General features: G+C 42.0%; 1 protein-coding gene across 1 annotated transcript in view; it reads left to right on the top strand.

Moving 5' to 3' along the window:
- Window positions 1-2,403: 2,403 nt before the first annotated feature.
- BAZ1B (bromodomain adjacent to zinc finger domain 1B) overlaps window positions 2,404-14,174 on the top strand; it is a 69,231-nt gene continuing 57,460 nt past the window's right edge. Inside the window, exons 1-2 of the mRNA XM_055340100.1 lie at window positions 2,404-2,859; window positions 11,187-11,303. Coding sequence (XP_055196075.1) covers window positions 2,753-2,859; window positions 11,187-11,303 — 224 coding nt within the window. The 5' untranslated portion in view covers window positions 2,404-2,752. The remainder of the gene's footprint in view (window positions 2,860-11,186; window positions 11,304-14,174) is intronic.

Raw genomic sequence — 14,174 nt, 5'->3', positions numbered from 1 at the left:
AACAATTGGGAAAAGGCATTAGGAAGGAAGTGCAGCATTTAGATGCCCAGAGGGGAAAAAAGTACATTTCCGGCAGTGGGTGGGAATAAAGCTAATGAATTCTGGGAATTAGAAGGAAGTAGTCCACTTGGGGTTGGCTGTGTCAAGAGCTTGAAGACTGAACAGGAAGAGTAAACTCAGAAGAGTTTTGTCTGCAATAGCAGTCAACAAAAATATTAGAGCAGGAAACTGGTAATTACATTAAGTTAGTCTGTTCCACTTTTTTTTTCTTTAAAGTATTTATTTATTATTATTATTTAAGTAAGCTCTACACCTAATGTAGGGTTTGAATTCATGACACCAAGGTGAAGAGTTGGGTGCTCCACCAACTCAGCCAGCAGGGTACCCCTGATTCTCCCATTTTAGATCTCAGCAATACCAATACCAGGGCTGGATTCTAGACCAAGGTGGCCCCAAGTGTTCAAGTCATTATGGTCCCTATTCTCAAGTGCAATTGGAAGGTTTTTTGAAATACCAAATTTTTCCAAAATGTGTTTCTTAATGTTTTTTGGACTCCTTACTCTGTGTGTAGTCTGCTGTTAGTATCTAGTCCTGCAAATATCCATCCCGTTAAGTCACCTAGCGTGTGCCTCTCAAATCTCTCAATCTGTCTCCCATGATCTTGTTACATTTGGGTCCCTTGGTATCCCTGCCACAAACAACTGTAGTTCCTTCTAAGTGGTCACTCCAAGCATCACACACTGTGACCAGGATGATCACTTTCTTTGCCACTCTCATTTCTTGATATTTCCCATCTCAAACCCCCAGTTTTAGGTATGCTGTCCTGAATTTACCAAGTTGGTCCCGCTGCTCCTGCTTAGAACGTTCATCTCTCATTTCTCTGCCTAGTGAAGTGCCACTTTTTTTTTTTTAAGATTTTATTTATTTATTCATGAGAGACACAGAGAGAGAGGCAGAGACATAGGCAGAGGGAGAAGCAGGCTCCCTGCAAGGAGCCTGATACAAGACTCCATCCCAGGACCCCAGGATCACATCCTGAGCCGAAGGCAGATGCCCAACCACTGAGCACCCAGGTGCCCTGCTAACTTATTTTTTCACAATCAACTCAAATGCCCTCAGGTTGCCCCTAACCCTCCTAGAAGAAATGGCTACTGAAGGAAGATGCCCTCCTCTGTCTGCTAGGTGATCAGAGGTGGCTCTTTCACATGACATCTGACCTGGAACTTACATTTTACTGGGGGGTGGCAGGGGATGATAGGGATACTTCTCACCTCAAAATGAGAAGAAAAGGGCCTGGCATTGGCATGCACCACTACTTTCAGGGACACTTAGTAGTCTAGCCCTGTTCAAGAACAGGCTGGGAAGGTACATCTGAGGCCAGTGAAGGTCTTTGAACGAGGGGTATGATTAAATGGGGGAGAGAATTTAGTATTTTGGGTTGTACTGGATAGCCAAACACGGCTGTGGACTGTGTGAGAGTCGTTGGTTTGGAGAAGCAGCTCGAAAGGCTCTTCTCCAGGCTGTTAGTGCTGTCTTCCTACTGTGCCCTCTGTACCCTACTCATCACAGCACTGTCCTAACTTGTGCCTCTTTTCTCCCTCTGCATCTCCCAGTACAAGGCCCTGAACACTGGAGGTGCTAGTAAAGGCTACTCTGAATTAATGGATGTATCTTTTTTTTTTGATGTATCTTTAATAGATATGGCCTTTAATGTATTTTTCCAAAGAAGCTTCTCTATTATCTTTTCCACCAAGCCCCTAAAAACAAACATCATACTAATAACCAGATCTCAACCACACTCTCTTCTAGAAGTTAACTTTGGGGTGAGCAAGGCTGAGGCTCCAGTTGACCTTCCATAGAACCTTCCAGCGGGTTAGGTCCAGGGGTTTCTTCCCGCCAACCCCCTTCCGCCCCCACCGCGCATCCCCGGGCGTGGCCGAGCGCGGCGCCTTTAAGAAGGGGGCGGAGCACAAGTGGAAAGACAAAGCCCCTGGCCGCGCGCTCCCCCTCCCCCTCCGGCACACCATACGGACAGTGGTGCCCGGATGTCGGTGTCGCCGTCGGTGACAGATGGCGCAGCGTCTATATATGTTAAGGGACTTCTCTGGCCTGACCTCTTTGAATTCCAGGCCTTTAGGCCCCCCCCGTCTCCCATTTTTAACGCCGCCGCTGCAGGCCCGCAGGCTTGTCACCAGCGCTTACATAATGTGACCTTTCACCTCTTCATACTGCCCTCTAGTGCGAGGCAACCCAACTACGCGGCCGGGAAAGAGGGCGGGACCCAAGCGCAGAGCGGCAGCTACCCTGAGCCAATAGGCTGTGAGCGCTGGTCAGCTCTCCGCCTATTGGAGCATTCGCCAGCGGCGCCACAGGGGAGCAAGTTAGTGTGTGCGCTGGCCGGGCGGGGGGGAGGAGGGGAATCTCCCGCCATTTTTCAATAATTTCCTCCGGTGCCGCTGAGGAGTCGTGACTGCCGAACGCGGGGACCGGTAGCTGAGGTTGGGCCGGAGGCTGCCGGGCGGCGCAGCGGTGTGCGTGGGAGTTCCGTGTCCTTGCGTCCCGTTGCCTGGCCCTCGCGCGGCCGCGCCAGCAGTGAGGGAGCCGAGTTCGCGCCGCCCTCTCACCCCTCCCCTCCCCCACCCCACCCCCGGGAGCCAGGCGCTCGCTCCGGGCCGCGGGGCCTAGTGTTGCGCCGCGGGCTCTCCGACGAGCCGCCACCTTCCGGGCCGCCGCCGCCTCCGCCGCCGCCGCGATGGCGCCGCTCCTGGGCCGCAAGCCCTTCCCGCTGGTGAAGCCGCTGCCGGGCGAGGAGCCGCTCTTCACGATCGCGCACACTCAGGAGGCTTTCCGCACCCGAGAGTATCCTTTCCAGCCTGGCCGGGAGGCCGCCGGCGGGGTGGGGCGGGGTGGGCCGGGGGGCAAGCCGCGGCCCGGCGGGCTTCGTAGCCCGCGCCGGTGGCAGCTGTCAGCGCGCCGGGCGCCGGCGGGCCTGCACCCCGGGCCGGAGCTCGAGCCCGTCCCGCGGGGTGGGGGCGCGGGCGGCCCGGAGCCCCGCGCCCTGCATCCTTTCCCCGGGCCTCGCTTTCGAGGAGCGAGCCCCCTGCCCCCGGGCGGCTTTAGGCCCGAAGTATGCCCGGGAGAGGGCTTTCGTTTGCTCGCTTTTTCTTTCTTTGTAAAATTAAACCTGCAACTTAAGTTTTTGAAATTGAATCCACGCGGCCTTGTGATGCGGCGTGTGCAAGATTTTTTGGTGCGTTTTGCCCCGATCTCCGCGGCGGCTCTTGTGTTTTTCTTCTCCCGAGTGGACTTGAGGCTGGTGATGAAGTGACAGGATCGTCAGGCACATCCCCAAGACGGACGAGACTTAGGGGCAGGGGAAGAAAAAGTTATCTTGAAGGAGCTGAGGCTTGCCTTCCTCGACACGCACGGGTTTGAAATGCTGGCGATTTAGCAGGAGATCGGTATTTGTTTTTTAAAAAATTTAAAAGGAGCGTTTGAAAAATACGAAAGCATGCGTAAAGTTTTTATGTCGTATTTTAGGAATAGGAGACTGATGTTTTAAATAAGACGCATCCTCTTTTTCTAATCCTCGTTTAAGGTTCCTTGCCCAAGCTTAAGAGTCTTTTAACTGTACGACTTTTACTTACTTTTTTCTTTTATGGATGCCCTTTTCAAGAGTGCAAAAAGAATCCTGCTTTCTTTAATGTATGGAACGCTGCGAGACTGAAGGCCACTTTATTATTGAGTTTTATCAGCCCTTTTTCCTTTGGAAGGACTGAATTTCTTAGTTTCTGTTTGCTTGCTTGCTTCCTTAGGGGAGGAAGTGCCCATTGCCCATGCGAGCGATGTCATTTGATTTCATTTCTCTTTGATCCTCTATTATTATGCTTTACAAGATAACCTCATTCTTGTTCCAGTGCAGTTTGTGAGGTTGGGTGTTTACATTCAAAAAGAGCTGGAAAGTGAGCCTGTGGTATAAGAAGGCTCTTGGAGAAATATAGCTATAGCATCTTCTTGTAGCTGAAATGGATCTTGGGGATGGTCAGGTTCTCCTGCCTCTTTGCCATGTGAGCCCAGAGGGTTGAGGTCTTGTTAAAGGTCAGACACTGAAATGATGAGACTTAGGGGTAGAATGCAGTGCTTTTCTACTTTTTCCCTTTAATTAAGTCCAGAAAAGAAGGCAGCTTCTGTGTCAATTTGTGGTCTCAGGTAAGGTGCATTTCAGGGAGGGGTTCAGGTGGTAATCTTTTTTTTTTTTTTTTCTTCCCTGTTAGGACTTTTGGAAAGCTTTGGAGAAGTACTCTAGCTCCACTGAATATAGCATTATTCTAAGTGTCCTACTTTTTTATTTTTATTTTTTGAAATACTTAAAAACATCAGTGGGGTAAAAAAAATTACTGTGGGAATATGCCATATATGTCCTTTTCAAATGTTATTTAAACATCATTTTTTGAGTATTTGATTGGTACTCACTAATATTATCAGATGTTTATTTTTCACGTCTGGTTCTAGTGTAGTGTAAGAAATACCCAATAGAGACAAGCTCGAAGTCTGGTAAGTATTGAGCCATGTAAAAAAATGGCTATAGATAGCTAATTTAGAACTGGCAGCCCAGGCCTTTTTGTATCATTTACAGAAATCATTGAAATGCAATGGTATGTATGAGTTTCTGCTAATGATGGCAGTTGAAAATTGAAATTTTTTAAGTGTTAGGTTTTTTTTTTTTTTTTTTTTTTTTTAAGTGTTAGGTATTTAAAAAAATTCATTTAAAGAATTTCCTATCCTGGTATTTAGAACCCTTTTTAACAAAGGAGTTCTTAAATTGTGTTGCATATGGAGGGAGAAGTTGCTTCCTTGGTTAATTTCTACAAGTGGAAGTACTTTAAGGATTTTTTTTATAAGATTTTATTTATTTATTCATGAGAGACACACAGAGAGAGGCAGAAACACAGGCAGAGGGAGAGGCAGTCTCCATGCAGGGAGCCTGATGCGGGATTCGATCCCAGGACCCCGAGATTACGCCCTGAGCTGCAAGCAGACACCCAACCGCTGAGCCACCCCAGGCGTCCCGGGGATGGTTTTAAACAATTGTACTGTGTGGTTGGTAGGTAGGCATATTTCTTTATTAGGCTCATAGTGAGTTCATAGAGAACTAGTATGTGGTCAAACTAGCATTTGAAGTATGTTATTTCCACTTCTTTTTTTTTTTTTTTTTTTAAGTTTTTTATGTTTTTTTAAAGGTTTATTTGTTAGACACGCAGAGGGAGAAGCAGGCTCCATGCAGGGAGCCCCACGTGGGACTCGATCCCGGGACTCCAGGATCAGGCCCTGGACTGAAGGCGGCGCTAAACCGCTGAGCCACCCGGGCTGCCCTGTTATTTTCACTTCTTAATTTATATTTACAATTATGTTTTTAATAGAGTTTGGTACTTTAATTTTCTCCTAACACCTACCTTTTGATTGCATGTATATGCAGTAGCACATCAGTGAGATATTTTATTGACTTAAAGCTGGTATGTTCTTGTAGGCATTATTGTACCTCCTCATTAAAATTACAGTGGTAGTTGTGAATGATGCATAAATTTAATGTCTGGGTTTTATATATTGATTATGTTTATTGTATTATAGCTTTGAATCTGTGGTACATTAGTTCCTAGGTTAGTACTAAGGCAATACACTAGATCTTCTTTGGAAAAATTAACTTTACCGGAATCAATTCTTGATGTGATTATCTGGCAATAGGAGAACTAAGTGACTATGTCAAGATGGGTTTTGAGGAGGAACTGAAGCTATAAGCAGCCTGCTGTAGGCTAATGTTTTGTTGTATTGCTTTACCTATCTTCCTTTGTAAAGCTTAGAAACAACTACTTCATAATCTTTGTAGTCTCAACATATGAGAGCTTTTAGATGGTGTAATGAGGGGCTGTTAGAACATAGTTAATCTGGCAGTAGGCAAGAGTGACTAGATCATGTTTTAAGAGTTGGACTTAAATTGTAGTTGCAAGCCAGGATTTTATTGGACGTTGGAATAGTGAGTTCTTATGTTGATTTTTATAATTTAATTTCTTTAAGGAGTTAAGCTAGATGAGAATTGCCTCTAACTTGATGACAGACTGTTCCAAAGACAGAAAAGAGGATAAAAAGCAAATCTTTAAATTGGTGCTTTGTCATTTCACATAGAGCTCTTAGGGTTATAGTTATGCTTATTTAACTTACATACTTTTGTGGGCCACTTCCTTTCAGGCTGTCAAGTACTTTATTGAAAGAAGCAATCCTTACAAGGCTAAAGAGAACAAAGAATCAGCATATTGTGGTAAGGAGGTAGCTCTTGAATTCATGAAAAAGTAGATGTTTAATGAGATATAGGATTTGAGAATATCCTATCATTTATAACTTACACAACCTTTGGAGAATTGCTTTGACATTTTGTCTGCAATTATATGTGCAGCAGTGGCTGGAACATAAAAACCTCAATTGGCATTTGCTCTGAGTAGTTATTTGAGAGTAAGTGACTTATTTTGGTAACCTAAAATCTGAAATAGGATTTAGAGGCAGCTGACTGAATATCCTTGTAATGGGCTTTTTTTTCTCTTGATTTGAACTTTTTTTTTTTTTTTTTTTTGCCTTTTCTCTTAATTAAGTCAAAGTAATAACCAGAACAGAGTTACATAAACTTAAAAATGCTGCTGTTGGGGTTGTAGGAATTTTAGTTTTGAACTTTTGAGATTAATCTTAGATGACTAGTCAGAAACTTTCATGTATTGTCAGAGGGCATTCATTCATTCCTAGATGTAAACCTAACGAAGATAGTGCTGTCCAATAGAAATATAATGTGAGCCTCGTGGGATTAAAGGTTTTCTAATGGCCACATTTGAAAAAAAGGAAGACAAGTAAAAGGAAAGACACATTTTTCTTGTTCCAAGACCCAGGCTGAAGGAACAGTCCCTGTCCCTAACGTGCTTTTCTAGTGGCCAAAGGACCTGGAGGATACCATGATGGCTTTTTAAGTTTCTTTGTGGTGACATCTATCCTATCTGTTCATCAAAGCAAGTCATGTGGCTAAGCCTAACACTAGTGAGGAGGGGATGGGCATTACTCTCTGAGACATTGCAAGCCACAGGGCAGAGGGTGGAGAAGTAGAATCCTTTTATGGAAGGGAGATGACCATTTGGAAAGACAATCTACCATATTTCAGGGTTCAGGAAATGTTTCCTGGGTAAAGTTACTTTTAAGTTGAGATCTGAAGTATAATTAGACTGTAGTTAAATGAAGAGTAGAGGTTTGTGCCTTTTTTTTTTTTTTTAAGATTTTATTTATTTATTCATGAGAGACATAGAGAGAGGCAGAGGGAGAAGCAGGCGCCATGCAGGAAGCCTGACATGGGACTCCCCGGTCTCCAGGATCACACCCTGGGCTGAAGGCGGTGCTAAACCGCTGAGCCACCCGGGCTGCCCAAGGTTTGTGCTTTTTGAAGAGTTTGTGAATTTGAAAGTTCTTGAATTTTAAGACTTGAAAGATTTCTGTAGCTGGAGTGAAGAAGTGGGAATGGAGATAGAGCTGTTTAGTGGAGCTAAACCACATAGGTCCTTGGGAGATAGGCTGAGGTGTTTGGGCTTTTTGCCTTATGTGTATGGGAAGCAGTTTACAGATTCCAGTAGGATAGAAGCAGGCGCTTAGGTAGGAAGCTCGCTGTGGCTGCAGCGTTGAGAATGGATTTGCAGCCTAGAAACTAGTGGCAACTAAACTAGTGAGGCCAGGGATGCCTGATGAGTGTCTGCCTTTGGCTCAGGGCATGATCCCAGAGTCCTGGCATCTAGTCCTGCATTGGGCTCTCTGCATGGAGCCTGCTTCTCCCTTTTCCTATTGTCTCTGCCTCTCTCTCTGTGTCTCTCATGATTAAATAAATTCTTAAAAAAACAAAACAAAACTAGTGAGGCCTTTGTTAAATAAACTAGTGACAGGTATGAGAGTCTGAACTAATTTACTAGCCCTTGAGAAGTACAATAGATTTCAGAAATAAATTGGTAGATGTGACCGGATTTGGTGATTGGGGAGGAATCAAGGATAATGTTTTGGTTGTTACTTGGTTAGTGGGTCATTCTCAGATAATAGAGGATCTATTTCTTTTTTCTTTTTTCTTTTTCCTTTTTGTTTTGACTGGGAGTGTAGGAAGTGAGTGTTTAGTTTGGATGTTCTTCTGTTGAGTTGCTGTGGATATCCAAATAGAGGTGTCTGTATTGCTAGTGTGTTACATGGGCCCAGAGTTCAGAGAGGAGACTGAGCTGGTGAAATTAGTATCATATAGATAGTAATCAAAGTAATGGGAATGGATGTGATCCATCCAAAATGAGAATGCTTTACTAATAGTGATTTTTCGGAGAAGGGTGGGAAGGATAAGTATCAGAGTAGATAGAAGGGACTTGTTTGCAAAAGCATAATCAGTAAAAAAAAAAAAAAGATACTTAAATATGTGTTGCTTGAAGGAAAAAAGCTTCTTTTTTCTTCGTAAAAATTACAGAACTTGCTCAACAAAATCTTGATTGGTGGGGTGATTTTCAGTAGTCTGGGAGCCAGAGGATTGCTTCCCAGTGTGAACATATTTGCATTTCAGGGGCCTGAGGGCAAATGAGATTTTAAAGTTAAGAGGAAGAACTAGGTTTAAAAACAAATAAGATTGTGGAGAAGAATGTTTGGGTGAGAAGCACAAAGGACCAGAGAAGGATTACCAGTGAGGCCAATTAAAATGTTTAAAAATGTTTTGGCTGGCTGAAGTGAGGATCAGAGGCTGAATTTGAATAATGGCGCAGTTGTGGAAGAGGAGGGAATGAACTGAGAAATAGATAGGAGGTTGCAATTAGGAACTGAAGACCTGAGATGATTCCCTGGTTTCTGACTTGGACACTTAGGGCCTTTCTTTCACTGGCATTGGGAATAACTGTGAAGAAGCAAGCTTAGGAGAGAGGGAAGGTGAAATAAAAGTTTAGTTTAGAAAAAGTTGGTTTAGAGGTATCATTGAGGCATTCTGGTGATACAGTCTTGTGTGTTACTGGCCATGTTGGTCAAAGGAGGATGATTGGGCACATTATTCCTACTTTTTTTTTTTTAAGATTTTGTTTATTCATGAGACAGGCAGAGAGACACAGGCAGAGGGGAAGCAGGCTCCATGCAGGGAGCCCAATATGGGACTCATCCCAGGACTCCAGGATCACACCCTGGCTGAAGGCAGACGCTAAACTGCTGAGCCACCTAGGGATCCCCCATTATTCCTACTTTTAAAAATAACAGCTAATACCAGAAACTTAATACTCTTTCTTTAGGACATACTTGTTTATCTCACATCCTTTCTGATTACATAGTGAATTTCTTCAAAATAACTAAATAGCGCATTAGAATGTTACCAAGCTTTTTGAATGTTTAAATCTACTTACTGATCCTATCATTATTTTACCTCCCCTTAGTGCAAAACAGATAACAATTTTGTTGGTTAGTTATGATAATGTCACTTTTTTTTTTTTTAAGATTTTATTTATTCATGACGGAGAGAGAGGCAGAGACATAGGCAGAGGGAGAAGCAGGCTCCTTGGAGGAAGCCGGATGCGGTACTCTGATCCAGGGACCCCGGGATCCTGCCCTGAGCCAGACAGACACTCAACCACTTAGCCACCCAGGCATCCCAAAGTGATAATGTCACTTTGGAAGCCATGCTATTTCCTTTTCTTCCTATAAGTTTTTATAAATTTTTAGTGAGATTGAATTTACATAGCTTTATATGGAAGCTTGACTCCTGGTTGTTGCTGATACTCTTGTTTATACATTTAACATTAGCACCGTTCCCCAGTGAGGAAAATAGACTTATGTTTTGTTTTCAGCAGATCCAGAAAAAGACATGGTAAGGGAAGGTGCTTACACTATTGGATGAAACTACTATTTTTGGACTATCTATGGATTTATCTCTGTCATCCATAATTTCACTGATTATTAACCCTGGAAAACAAAGAATGTCCATATATTAAGAATGAATTATTTGTTTAGTTGTGAGGTGATATTATAGAGGAAGTTGTTTAAATACTTTTATTTCAACTACTGTAAAAAGTGTCACTTGGAAAATACAGAGATTGGCAGCTAATTCTCTAGTTGTGGTGTCAGTTTATTTTCTTGGGTAGCATCTGTTGCTGTGTGTAATGTAAATTAGTTACTTGTTTGAATTTGAATATGGCTCTCTGGTAGTGAATTCTAGTTGGGCTGGTGTGGAAAGTTACCATTTATAAGGCACTAACATATGACAGTCTCTTCCTCCATTTGCCTTACAAAAGATCGAACAGTGTATGGTAAATGACTTGTGAGTGTAGTATTATTGGGATGACATAAAGACTGGGTAAATATGATATCAATTATTTTTAGGGCTTTATGGAATTTATTTTTTAAACTCTTAAGGATCAACAGGTGTTTCTGAGGAATGGATGGCTTCTAGTAAAGGATTATTAGCATATGCACAGGGTTATTCCAAACTGCCTACGAGATTGGGGTAGTCCTCTCATCTTTCAATGGAGCAAATTCTTAAGCTTGTTGACCATCTGAGTTGTGTAACAATTCCATATACCTTAAATTCTTATTCCTCATGACGTGTTTAATTTACCTTTATTTTTTCTTAAAAATTTTCAGTGCTATGAGAGTCTTTTTTTTTTCCTTATGAGAGTCTTCTTGAAATGAAACAGGTGAATTGAAGAAATCACAATTATAACAAGATACTATTTTTTTTAAAAATTTTATTTTTAAAAAAAAAGATCTTATTTATTTATTTATTTATTTATTTATTTATTTATTTATTTGAGTGAGAGAGGGAACAGGAGCAGTGGAGGGGCAGTGGGGAGTAGCAGACTCCCAGCCGACGCCCTAAGCAGGGAGCCAATGGGGAGCTTGATCCCAGGACCCATGATCATGACCTGAGCTGAAGGGAGATGCTTTGACTGAGGCACTCAAGTGCCCCATAACAAACAATTTTAGTCATTTTTTTAATCATTTGTTTCTTATTTGTCACTTGAAAACTCTGATTTCAATTTTAGCTTTTTATGCTGTATATTATAGAAAGGATGCTATAGATTTTTTTATGTAATAAAGTATTTTGTGGATATGGATAAATTGTCTCTGTTGCTTGAATATTGTTTTCCTGAGCCACCGCTAACAAGAGAGTATGAGGCCCGCCTGGAAAGGTACAGTGAGCGCATTTGGACATGTAAGAGTACTGGAAGCAGTCAACTAACACACAAGGAGGCCTGGGAGGAGGAACAGGAAGTTGCTGAACTGTAAGTAATAGAAGCAATGCTCTTGTAGCACCGTTTTTGTATTATTAGGAAAGGGGGAATATTTACAGTAAAATTATTTACATTTAAATTTGTGGGCATATGTTGGAATACATCACATTAGTATAATGTATTGGTGACTGAGTGCCCTTGCCTAGTGGTATTTTGCTGGTAACAAAGTATATGGAACATATAGTTGTGTGTACCCTTATTTAGGTATTTACTAGGCTTTGTTCTTGCTCTATATACTTTAACCGAAATAATTCTGGAAATACAGTTTTTGTTTTCTGTTTTGTTTTTTAGAGAGAGTACACATGTGAGGAGTATGGAGGGGCAGAGGGAAAAGGAAAGAATCTTAAGCAGGCTCCATGCTACTCACACAGCCTGATGCAGGGCTCACGGGGCTCACCGAGCTTGATCTCGCAATCCTGAGATCATGACCTGAGCGAAACCATTTAACTGACAGCCACCCAGATGCCCCTCTGGAAATGTGGTTCTGAGCAAAGGAAGTTGATAATCTAGAAGTAATATGGAGACAGCAAATTAGAAAGTTTTCTTTATTTTGTGGTCATTTGAAATTTAGGACAGTCTTTACAGTAGGTATCAAACATAAAGCAGTTTGAAGACAGTTTATCTAAATGGGGTGATTGAGGTATTTTTTTTTTTTTTTTTTTTTGAATGAGGTATTTTTAAAAAACATGTCTACAGGGGCACCTGCATGGCTTCGTGGTTGAGCATCTGCTTTTGGCTCAGGTTGTAATCCTGGGGTCCTGGGATCGAGTCCCTTATCAGGCTCCCCTCACGGAGACTTCATCTCCCTCTGCCTGTGTCTCTGCCTCTCTCTCTCTGTGTCTCTCATGAATAAATAAAATCTTAAAAAAAAAATCATGTTTATGTTCAAAGTGCCTACTCATCTGAGTATTCTCTCAAAGAAAACACTCAGAATTTGGGCAGTAGGGCATGCAAAAGATATATGGAAACCAGGGGTGAGGGACTCCTGGGTGGCTCAACTACTGAGCATCTACCTTTAGCTCAGGCATGATCCCAGAGTTCCGGGATCGAGTCCCATATCAGGCTCCCTGCAAGGAGTCTGCTTCTCCCTTTCCCTATGTCTCTGCCTTCTCTCTGTGTCTCCCATGAATAAATAAATAAAATCTTAAAGAGAAAAAAGGAAACCAGGGGTGATAATTAAACAAATCTTTAAGGAATTGGGAATAGAAGCTTTTTCTGTGGGCTTTTCATTGACTTCTCTTGATAGCAGATAAGCAGAGAGCATACAGTTTAGTAATCTAATACTGTTCTGCTCTTTTGTTGGTGTAATGGCACTAGGTTCACTTGAGACCTGGTTCTAGTAATGGCTCCATCACTGACTAATAATTAGTTGAGTCTGTTAACCAGGTGTCTCTTCTTTGCTTGGTCACTTACATTGTCCCATTTTGGATTAGTGTAATTTATTTTTTATTTTTATTTTTTTTTAATTTTTTAAAATTTATTTATGATAGTCACACAGAGAGAAAGAGAGAGGCAGAGACACAGGCAGAGGGAAAAGCAGGCTCCACGCACCAGGAGCCCGACGTGGGATTCGATCCCAGGTCTCCAGGATTGCACCCTGGGCCAAAGGCAGGCGCTAAACCGCTGCGCCACCCAGGGATCCCGGATTAGTGTAATTTATGTATGTGTTTTGTTTAGTGTTACTAGACCAGGGACTAGCCAGCCTTTTCTGTAGAGAGTGAGTTGGTAAATATTTTAGGGTTTGTGGGCCATGTGATTTCTGTCTCAACTATTCATCTCTGACATTGTACAGTGAAAACAGCCATAGATAAAAACATAAAAAATTGAGAATGGCTATAAGTAAAAGATAATTTAATTTACAAAAACTAGTGGTAGGTTGAATTTGACCCATGGGCAGTTGCCAACCTTCATAGTAGCTTATGGATTTCTTGAGGGCAGGTCTCATATTTGACTTATTCTGGATTTGGTTACAGTGCCTAGGTGCTATCCTCTACACTGTATAAGCACTTACTGTTTGCTCTTCGCAAATAGAGATAATGCTACCTTCTCTGGGTGTCTTTTTGGGACAAAAGGGTATGTGTGTGAAAATTCTTTGTAAATAAAAGATGGTAACCATTAACCTACAACAAAGAGTATGAAGAGTACTAAGGAGGAACTCAGTTATTGTTACTTGTAATATGATTATATTAGAAAAACCCAGAGAGAACCAAGTGAAAAAATGTTAGGAATAAGTAAGAGAATTTAGTTTAAAAATGTAAATAAATTGCTTTCCTACATACAAAGAGACAGTGGTAATTTAGAGACTAGAGATAAACTTGGAGTCATTAGGGAAAACTTCATGGCGCTTCATGAGGAAGGTGACACTTGAAAGGATAGTTTGTACCAAATTATAGAAGACAAGATGAGGCATTTGTATTTAATTCAGTGAATGTAGGAGGATAGCAATAATTTTTTATCAAGAAAGAAACAATTGGAGTTAGGCTTTGAGATTAATCTGGAAGCAGTGTGTAGGATGAGTTAGGGAAGGAAGAGCAGGTGGGAAGTTGATGTACTTTTGCTAGGATAGTATTCAAGTAGAGAGTCATGGTGTTATTGGGAATAGAAATAATGAGATGGATTCTCTAATCCTTCCTGTGAAAAGAGTTTTTTTGGCCCTAACTTTGGAAGAGCCCCCTCAACTTTCTTTTTGACAATTCATAATGCACATTAGCATATTAAATATTTTCAGAAGCCCTCCAGTAAAGAAACTGTAGCTTGGTTTAACCTTGTGGATTCCAAACTTACTTGACCTTAGAAGCCATTACATCAGGGAAGTTCTGAAGAACACAGTTGGGGAATGTTTTTTGTGATTTGATAGCAAAC

This window comes from Nyctereutes procyonoides, unplaced genomic scaffold (assembly GCF_905146905.1).
Source record: "Nyctereutes procyonoides isolate TBG_1078 unplaced genomic scaffold, NYPRO_anot_genome, whole genome shotgun sequence".
NCBI classification, from domain to species: domain Eukaryota; kingdom Metazoa; phylum Chordata; class Mammalia; order Carnivora; family Canidae; genus Nyctereutes; species Nyctereutes procyonoides.
The sequence above is the reverse complement of the archived record's forward strand: the minus strand, read 5'-3'. Positions and strand labels throughout refer to the sequence as shown.